The sequence below is a fragment of the Colletes latitarsis genome, chromosome 2 (assembly GCF_051014445.1).
Source record: "Colletes latitarsis isolate SP2378_abdomen chromosome 2, iyColLati1, whole genome shotgun sequence".
In the NCBI taxonomy this organism is placed as follows: Eukaryota; Metazoa; Arthropoda; class Insecta; order Hymenoptera; family Colletidae; genus Colletes; species Colletes latitarsis.
This window is the reverse complement of record NC_135135.1, coordinates 12,818,016-12,828,879: the sequence shown is the minus strand read 5'-3', so window position 1 is coordinate 12,828,879 and position 10,864 is coordinate 12,818,016. Positions and strand designations below refer to the sequence as shown.

Below are 10,864 nucleotides of genomic sequence, written 5' to 3'. Positions count from 1 at the left end.
GATCCATAGTTTGTAATCATCCCATGAAATATTACCTCAGCTTCTTTATTATTAATTGATTCAATCGTAATCGAAAGTGTAATCATTTTGTGATTAATGATTAATGAGTTAAACCTGTCCGATGAGAACCTTCGCTTTGATAATCGATTACTCGGTAATCATAATAATCAATCACACGGTAATCATAACCATTTCTCATCGATCAGTTTACATTTTGCTTGATACTACTGTACAGTACGAGCAGATGCAAAATAATATATAGGTCGATAAGGATTCATTATTCAAACGACTAATGCATCATCGAAAACCATCACACGATGCTACTCACTAAATAAAGAATTGAGAAAGTAATGGCTACAAAAGCAATTATAAGAATTCCGGTAGCACCCAAACACATCTGTATCATTTCGCTTATATGAGAATAATAGATAACGCCTTATTAAGATAAATTTGAACGATTCCTTTAATTTTTTAATTTCAGATGATGCCTAAGAACACAAAAGCATGGATTTATCTTAAAAGCAGTAATATAAGGGGATGCCAAAATGCCATTTATTCTATCTTCAACGAAGCCTACATACTTATTTCTTAAAATCTATTTCGTTCTCGAAGTTATCACGCTTACATTATCTTCTAAAATAAAATAAATCCTAAACAAACCCTTACAGTTTCTCGTGAAACTTTGCTATAGTCGAACGTCCTCGTTCTCGACCCTACTGTGCTGCCATCCCACGTGGGGCAAAAGAACTTGGACTCGTATAAAAAAATGTGAACACTTTTTTTTCAAATATGGCTACTTTTTCCAAATAAATCAATCCGAAAAGTAACACCCTTCGACAATAACAGAAGCTAAGAAATTCATAGATCGTGCGTGAACGCGTTACTCTGTGGACGCTTTCTGCTACTGGGTAGAACGATAACCCTCCTTTCAGGGTAATAAATCAGCATCGAAATTAAAGATTTCGGCAACTGGTGGCCAAGAAGACAAGTGTACCTTCGCTAACGCTAAGGGCATTGAACAAATTTCACGGCGTCTGTCGATAAATCAGTTTAAGCAGTCGGCCGATGAGAAAGGGGGTGGTTTTGCGGTGTAACAGGTGGTTGAAATTCTCATTCGCCGCGTCTTTTTACTCCTTTATCGGCAAAAAGGGAAAGAATAAGTTCCAGTTTATGAATCGGAGCGCGTTTAACGCTTCTTAAAAGGATAAAGCCGCCCCGACGGCTTTTTTCCACCAGGGAAATTGCTGAACTTTTTCCGAGACCGTGGAACGCGTCGATAGAAACCGCAGAATTCGGTGTCTTTTATCAACGATATTTATAATTCGATAGAAACGATACCCGTATACTTTAAATTCGTCTTATTGACACGCGCGCGATGAAAAGAATACTCAAAGGCGGGTCGCCAAATTTCGTTTCACTTTTATTTGGACGCTTTAATATTATCACAAACTGGCAATAGTAACTTAATCCTACGACGACGACAACGCTCCAGTCGCCCGACGAAAAACATCACGCGTTATCAAACTCTTAATGCAAGGTACAAATTAAATAAGATCGACGATTATTTACAAGATTATTCACAGGAAACTTATCGTATAAAATACCGTTAAAGCTTGTAAGTCTTCAAATGCTAGGATACAGAGTTATGTGCGTTCCCATTCTGAGGTTTATCCGCTTAGCAACTAATACCTTCTTCTTCGATTTGTCCGTATCTTGTCGCGAATCGACGGCCTTCGACTCTAACATTAATTAACTTACTCGCGAGAGATCTATATTCTAATAATAAATATAACAACCCTTATTCTAAACGTAATACATCCGTACTCGAAACAAAACAAATTACAGTCCCGTCTTCTTTAAGGCACTATGTTATTCGATGTAAAGAGAACGAAAGATGACCGATAGTTACGGTCCGTTGGTCGCGTCGATCAACGTCTTAGAATATACCTCGTGTCAGATACTATCCGACTTAATGAATACTTATTTGTACTAAGCAATCTAGGATCCTCCGCGCGTCATCCTCAACTTAAACAAAACGGTAGAAACGTTCTCCCTTAATCACCAAGGTCGCCACATATCGCCGTTTGCGCCCGAAGGGCCGGCTATCGCTACAAATTTCATAGGATTAGGATTAGAATTTCTATTAGTCGAGCAAGTTGCTGTTCCCGACAAATCCTCTCCGGAAACTGCTTGATCTTCGTCGGACTTTACGGCGCCGTTAGAAGAATCTACGGGCACCGTAGAGGTGATTGGCTCCTGGTACCTCGGTCTTTTATCCGAGATTACCAAAAGTCCGCCCGAATGGTGCCTCTTTATGCCTTCCCTTTTGCCCGCCAACGAACCAGACCGATTATAAGCCTTGTCGGTAATAACGGAAAGCGGTTGTCGCAGATTCAGCGCCATTCCGTTGTTATTCGCGTGCTCCGACGTGTCCGTGTTGTCCTTCTTGAGCGTGTAAGTCCCATCCGACTTGGAATCTATGAATATTGGCGACTTGCTGTCGCTCGTCGAACTGATTTGCGGCTTCTGCGTTTCCGGCGACGAAGAGAAACTCTTGGAGGAAGCTGGACTCTGTTCCGGCAACTTGAACCGACGTTGCTGATGAACAGGCGAGGGGACCTGAGGATAGTTTTCCGACTGATGGCTCTCTTCGCCGAAACTGGACGTAGACGTGGTCGGGCTCAACAACGGGCTCTGGGGCCTGTGAACGGCGGTGAACGCGGACGAGCGACTGATTTTCGAGCTGGACTCCGGGACTGGAGGAAAGAATGGGAAGTTCGCGGAGATGGCCGCCGACTGGGGCACCAAAAGAGCTAGCTCCCCCGTGGGCAGTCTGCTCGGTATCAATTGAACGCCGTTTGGTATCTGTATCCTGGCACTTCCATTATTATTCTCGTCGCCATTCTGGAAATCGCTCTGGAAACCGACCTTCACCTCCGGATAGAGGCGCTCCGGCATGTAGGGCACGTAGTGGCTGTAGAATGGCGCCATTTGCTGGAGATTGCTAACGCAATTGTTCAAGTGTGATACCAGTCGTTGTTTCACAACAGGATCGACGTTCTCGAGGTGGCTGACGTACCGCGATACTTCGGTAGCACATTCAGAAAATCCGGTACGGAATTTCGTTAACACCGCCGGATCGGTAGCGACCGCCGTGCTCACTTGCTGACGTTGTACCGCTTGTAAATGCTTCACCGTCATCTCGAGGATATCGGCCTTCTCGAGCTTCGAATGCCTAGTTGGCTACAACAAAAAAAAAACATTGATAATTCATCCGTTCGAACCGACGGTATCGTTTTTCGTTTTAACTCCGGTTCGCAGTTAGGGACTTTTAATAATTTTTTTTTGTTTTCTAACGGTACGCACGGGAGGTAAAAAACACTAGCGCTCAATCGATACTTCAGGAGTCTATCGGAGCAGCAGACGGTACGAGAGCGTCTGCTTTATCGACCGATGGTCAAAGCGAAAAAGGAGTCGCCATGAGGGAAAGGTCGTTTTCAGCTTGTTCGGAGATCAGTAATCACCCTGTACCCGGAGGGTGCGGTTCGCGAACAAACATGAATACCGATCGCTCATCCAAGAAATCTGTGACGCCTCGGTAACGCCCACGTAATTGCCTGCATACAACCTGCTTCCTTAATAACAGAGTGGCAACTTCAGTAGCCAGTACGAGCAATTTCGCAGTCAGCCTTCGGCTACGGTCGTGACATTTTAAAGGAACTGTTTTATCAACTTTCAACGAGAATTTTTCAGCCGCAAATTATTTCTTAAATAAAAATAACGAAGCAACCGTCGACGATGGACACGCGTTTTGCTTTCGAAGAAAGAAACGTTGCAAGCTACGAATAAAAAAGCGAATCCCATCGTGGGAACCCGTTAGATCTTCGAGAGGCGAACCGACACATTTTTTCGGACTACGCCGCAACGCTAGCCCTTTCTGTATTCTTCGCATTCCCACTAACCTTTTGGGGATCAATAACTCAATGCAGTTCTACAACTTCGAAATCCTATTGTATACTTTCTATGCCACGGCTCTCATCCCTGGATCAACCTAGTGCTCGCATTTTTATGGTAAACCAGCGGTCACCTTCGAAATAAGCGTGGGAGTCGACGAGGAGATCGCTTACACAGCCCATTGAAGCTCCTCTGTTCGTGCCTTCTGCTTCGAACGCGTTCCCAAGAGAGCAGAGATCGGAGTCCGTAGTCGTAAACGGGAATCGTTCGGAGAAAGGAACTTGGATCGCGTAAAGTTCGAACGAACCAAACGATCACGGTTTTCGATCAGAGGAAGAAAGCATTGCCCTCGTCGACGAGAGAATTGTCTCGAGGATACAGCGAATCGAAGAGACAAAGAATCGATACGGAAATCGATTTTCCCGCGGGCGAATTCGACACCCGTGAAGCTCGAGGGAGGATCGACACCTGCTAAAGGAGCGACTAAAAGGCGAAGGCGTCGGGCGTCCCCCGTTTTTTGCCGATCAGCGCCCGTCCTCGCGAGGCTTTGGATCCTTAAAGATGATACGGTCAACAAAGAGAGGCTGCAACCCGAGACGAGATTCTTTTTTCTTCGTAATAATTATTTGGAGGTTCCCACGAACGCGGGGGGCGTTTCGTACGAGCGAACGGGACGGACACCGGAGCGAGCAGGTAGCGGAAGTCATCTGGACGAGGAGAAGAGAACGGTGAGAGTGGCTCTCGTTATATTCCTGTATGAGAAATCAATCTCGCTGGATCGTGTTACGCGGCGAGGAGTCCTCTGTCCTCCGGGAGAAAATCCTCGGTATTGGGAAATCTTCTCAAAATTATTCTATCCTCTGGTCGGCGAAAGTCTCACGAAACTCGAAAAACCGAACGATCTAACTGAAATATCTATACCGCCCAAAATACGCTTGATTAATTGCAAATTGGATTAAGCCAGTTCCAAAATTTTGTATGAGAATTGGAGCTGTTTCTACATTTTTCCAAAAATTCTACATTATTGTATGTTTCATTAGAAAGTGTATATTCGAGCGGAATTATATCTACCGACGTCCATTCCTTTTATTATAATTCATCGACGTTGAGATAACGGTCCAAATTGGTTAAAGTCATAATCGTCAGATAAAGCGCACCGAGCAATCGCTGCAGATTGTTTCGGTGCTCCCGGTATAAAGGTCAAGAGTCGATCTTTTAATTAAACTGATAGGAAGAGCGCTTAACGGATGTTGGGTAGAAGTGTTTGATCAGGCCGGCTCCTTTTTCCCGTGGCCGTCTTCCTCCTTGTGACATGATTTGTTTTAGACTGTAGAATCGGGACCGGCGGCATGAGGTGGACGGGTTTTGTTTTAGTGTTTTAGATGCCTCGGCGTGGGAACGGATGGTGGAAGCCCTCTGCCAACACGTAATCTCCACTGGAGACTCTACAATGGCACTTCAGTCCCTGAACGGTGTGCCAAACCAGTGTTGGGCACATTCCACTCGATCGCTTTTTTAAACGAATTTAATTCCGCCGCGCTCGTTTACGGGAGGCTAACAATAAAGCATTCCGAACTAAACGATAGACAATTTCCACAATTGGTGACTCCAGAAACGAACGTTTGTCTCGTTCGACCGACCGAGGACCATGAATCAAAATATACCATACTTTTTTAATACGGAAATTTTTTACCTCTTACTATTCGCGAGAAAAAAATTTGCTGTTCTGATTATTCTGTCTAGTGTATTTTCATCGATAATTATCTAATTATAAGTAAATTAGAATTTACTTGAACGAGTAAATTTATGGAGGGTGTTTGGTCACTCCTGGGAAAAATTTTAATGGGAGATTCTAGAGGCCAAAATAAGACGAAAATCAAGAATATCAATTTGTTGATTGAGACTTTGTTAAAAAGTTATTCAAAAATTACATTAAAAAATTTCAAATCGTTCTGGGAAAAATTATTTGCAGTTGCAGGGGTCGATTGCAATAATTTTTGGTGAATAGACATACCCTCGAAATCTTAATTATTTTCGAAAAAAAAATTCAGGAAGGTGGACAAATTTTTGGACAAAATTAAAAAATTTCAAATCGTTCTGGAAAAATTATTTTTGGTTGCGGGGGTCAATTACAATCATTTTTGGTCATTACACATACCCTCGAAATCCTACGTACTTTCGAGAAAAAAATTCCTTACCGAAAATATAATTTCTCGCCAGAAATGTCTGCCCGAATTTTCATGCGAATCTTTAAAACGTCATAACTTCTGAACGGATTGGACGATTTTAATGTTCAAAAAGCCAAACGTCGCGTATTTTAGCGTAGAATATGTAGCAATTATAAAAATATTCGAAAAGTTGTTCCTTGACCCCACAAAATGAGAAAAACCCCATAAAAATGGTCCAATTTTCAAACAGCCATAATTCCTACAATTGTGAATATATTTCAATGAAACTTTTTTCTGAAGTAGAACTCATAGGTATCTACAAAAAAGTATTAGACAACTTTTCTGTAGGGTGTTAAACAAAATTGCTAAAAATGAAAAAGGAATTTTTAAGAAAAATCGGCAGGGGGTACTTTTCGACGAAAAAAAAAATTTTCGAATAGTCTTGGAAAAATTATTTTTAGTTGCAGGGGTCAATTGCAAGCATTTTTGGTCAACAGACATACCCTCGAAATCCTACTCAGTTTCGAGAAAAAAATTCCTTACCGAAAATATAATTTCTCGCCAGAAATGTCTACCCGAATTTTCATGCGAATCTTTAAAACGTCATAACTTCTGAACGGATTGGACGATTTTAATGTTTAAAAAAGCAAACTACGCGTATTTTGACGGAGAATATGTACAAATCGTAAAAATATTCGAAAAGTTGGTCCTTGAGCCCGCAAAATGAGAAAAACCCCATAAAAATGGTCCAATTTTCAAACAGCCATAACTCCTACAATTGTGAATATATTTCAATGAAACTTTTTTCTGAAATAGAGCTTATGGGTATCTACAAAAAAGTATTAGACAACTTTTCTGTAGGGCGTCAAACAAAATTGCTAAAAATGAAAAAGGAATTTTTAAGAAAAATCGATAGGGGGTAGGTGCCTAAATTTTTCGGAGAAAAAAAAAATTTCAAATCGTTCTGGAAAAATTATTTGCAGTTGCAGGGGTCGATTGCAATAATTTTTGATGAATAGACATACCCTCGAAATCTTAACCATTTTCGAGAAAAAAATTCGGGAAGGTGGCTAAATTTTTGGACAAAATTAAAAAATTTTAAATCGTTCTGGAAAAATTATTTTTGGTTGTGGGGGTCATTTACAATCATTTTTGGTGAATACACATATCCCCGAAATCCTACGTACTTTCGAGAAAAAAATTCTTTACTGAAAATATACTGTGTGGCTAGAAATATTTCTATAACTTTTTAACGAAGCCTCGATCAACAAATTAGTATCCTTGATTTTCGTCTTATTTTGGCCTGTAGAATTTCCCATTAAAATTTTTCCCAGGGGTAAAACGCCCTGTATAAAGCATTGTTTGAGAAGGAACAACGTATTTCATTAAACGTTGAATAAATATTGAGAGAACAGTTTCGAGAACGTTAATGGAATGACAAAATAGTACGAACGTGTTTAAAAATGATCCGTAAGCCCAAATTTATGGCTGCAAATAGCAGAGTGGTGGGACAAATACGGATGATGCGAAATGAATGGAACGCATTCGACGATTTATTGCTAAGTTCATACTGGGATTAATTTGCAAATTGGTATCGTTGTCGTTTTCGAGTGTAATTTAATAACAGAAAAACACATTTGGATGTGTTTGTACGAATCCCTGAAGAATAATTTGCCGTTATATAAATACTATATTGGAAATACAAATACGCTTGTAAAACCTTATTTCTCAAGCATACGATAAATTCTAAAATATTTATAACTATTTCATGTACTCTTGAAAGTCTAATAAAATTGCCATTAGGGTAATTTCTATAACTCTACTCAGATTTTACATAAAGATATTATAGGATATACACATTACAAAAGTCATTAACGAATACAATCTAAAAATCTATGAACTCCAAAATGGAGACACTAAATAATAACTACTTTGGTACAATAAACAAGTACACAAAAAAGTTACTTCCTTGTTCAATAATCCAATTGTATTCTTGTAATCTTATTCTTTTCTTAACTCCAAATTCACATAACCCGTCAATAAGTTGCAAACAAGTCACGAAAAATTATTTTAGCAATTCCATCGATGCAACGAATCCTAATTAAAAATAGAAGATATAGAATATACACATTACAAAAGTCATTAACGAACAATGCAATCGAATTTAGAAATCTATGAACTTCAAAATGGAGACACTAAATAATAACTACTTTAATACGATAAAGAAGTACACAAAAAAGTTACAGAATCCATCAATAAAAAATTGTTTTAGGAATTCCATCGATGCAACGAATCCTAATTAAAAATACAAGATATTTTAATCTACCAATCGCTACGTTTCGATTAACGGCCACAAAATAAGTTCGACCAGAAAGAAACGATATTTGAAAACGAAAGTGAATATTTTGCGAGCGGCTACGGCCGTTCTTGCTTCTTCCGCGTCATCGATAACGCCGAATTTCGTAAAAATCTGCGATCGGGAATTATCAACGATAGGTCCCGTGGCTGGAGCGTGGCAAAAATATTCCCCCGTCCAACGTCCGTGCCTCGCCGGTCGAGAGAGGCTGCGCATATTTCCGCGTTATCTCTCGTAAACTCGGATCACGTCACCAGATAAGTCGCGCACCGGTCACGTTTTCCGCGGCACGTTTCGGGCGCGGGCGACAACGTGGATTCCACGAGCAACTGGCCGGAATCACGCGTACAGAAGCGCGGTCTCGTGCTATCGTTCGAGCGGTTTGCTGATGTCGTTCCTCGTCAAGAGAATTCCGCCGTTCGTTTCACCGTGTCACGCGATTAAGAGATTAAACTGCGCCGCGTGAGAGCGGTCCCGCGCGTATCTGCGCTCGACATCGAAAGCATTCCAACTCCGATCGATCGCCGCGCGAAATCACTGTTATCGGCGCGCCACGGGAACAGAGAGGATAGATAACAGGGGAATCGATAGCTTTTTCGGTACTCACGTCTTTTTTCATCGCCTCGAGGATCAAGCTCTTCAGCTCGTCCAGGCACTGATTTATCCGAGCACGTCTCCGTTTCTCCATGATCGGCTTGTTGCTCTGCAATTAGGGAATCGTTTCAGATACACGGGGAATGCCTGACATCGACGCGTTCGCACGCGATTTATCGTGATAGCCGGGGCGTCTGATTTCTTTTTAAACAGCCTCGCGAGAATTCTCGTTTGTACGTAATTACAGCGACGTTCTGTTCGCGTTCGAAGCTCGCTGGCCGTGATTGACGCGAAGCAGAAGCACCTGCTGGGCGACATAGCGGTAAAAATCGGGAGGGATCGACACACTCGCGTCACGGCCGCCTCCAGAGAAGAAAAGGTATCAATTTAAACGTGATAATAGGCTTTGCCAGGCACTGAACGCGACAACGATCGGGTACAGAGGCAATAATTTTAAACCGACTGGCTCTATAAATATGCTTATCGATTTTGTTAATAAACGGAGAATTCTCGGCGACGAGCTGCTGATAATTCAAATTTATTTTTACCCTCCGTAGCTCCGCCTTGGACATCCCCGATTGCGTGAGGGACTCCGGCTCGTCCTCGCTGCCTGACATCTTGTAATTATAATAATCCACCATTTATGCACCGTTAAGATCACTCGTACGAAGCCTCGAAAACAACACAAAAGGTTCCTCCGGCGAGGGTCTCGCGGTCTTTCGACGATCAACGTCCCGCACACGTGAACTCAACCCGAGCTCGATGATCCATGCGAGTTCACGGGATTGGCCGTACGCGTGTCGTGCTCGTAAAACGTCTGAGAGGAACTGTCCTGACACCGGAACGAGGGGATGATCGCCGCTACCGGCGACGTCCCGCTTGGGGTGTGGAGGGTAACTGTTTGACGTTTTCGATTTCGAAGACCGCATGCCGATGCACTCGCCGCCTCCAGAGTGGGGCGAAGCGTGTCCTGGAGTGGGGCACCCGGGTACCCACGGAGAGGGGAGGTCCTCCTGAGACCTGTTGATGTGTGGGAATTCACGCCGTACCCGGGACACGGAGATATAGCCTCCTCGAAATTTGAGTCGCTCTTCTGGTACGTCGCTTCGCATGGGCTTTACTCTTTCACATAATATCCTTCTGGACCATCGTGATCGAAGTAAAAAAAATTATTTCCATTTTCAATCGAATGTACGTAAGAAGCACCGTTCATCAGCTTTTCAGTGATGTAAATTGCACAAATAAAAAATTTTCTTTGTTAATTTCGATCCAAAGTGGACTCTCAATCTTAGTTTAATTGTTGTTCATAATATACTTCTGTATATTAAAATCAATACATTTTTGCATTCACTAGGTAATATACGTATAATAGGTGATCAAATTCAATGTTATGATACCAAAAGTTTTTTCCAAATATCTTGGAAACTGAAGTCGATCATTTATTATATGTATAAAAAAAAATTGTACAAAATATTATCCTTTATGATTTCAATACCACAAAATACATATAACTCTTTCAGGGAAGCACAGTTAAAATATCTTAAAAATTCATAGCACGAGATTTGAAACTCGACCGTCTTTTCTGGCACCGCTTTTGTACCGAAAAACTTACCTCTAGAATTTATATTATTTCAGTTCGGATCTGCTTACATTAGAACTGACGAAAAACAGACCTCGAAATCAACTTTCCTTTAAAGCATATAAAAAATACTGAACTAGTGGATTACATACATTTTCACATAATTACATCGACATATATTAAACAATTATCAGTTCAAACTTGCAGGAGCCC

The 10,864-nt window shown here is 41.6% G+C and overlaps 1 protein-coding gene across 1 annotated transcript; it reads right to left on the bottom strand.

Moving 5' to 3' along the window:
• Positions 1-630: 630 nt before the first annotated feature.
• Dpn (bHLH protein deadpan) lies at positions 631-9,974 on the bottom strand. The gene is made up of 3 exons (XM_076783820.1): positions 9,621-9,974; positions 9,086-9,181; positions 631-3,243 (listed from the first exon to the last, which is right to left on the bottom strand). The coding sequence occupies exons 1-3, from the start codon at positions 9,711-9,713 to the stop codon at positions 2,059-2,061; spliced, it is 1,374 nt and encodes a 457-aa protein (XP_076639935.1). The 5' UTR covers positions 9,714-9,974; the 3' UTR covers positions 631-2,058.
• Positions 9,975-10,864: the final 890 nt, after the last annotated feature.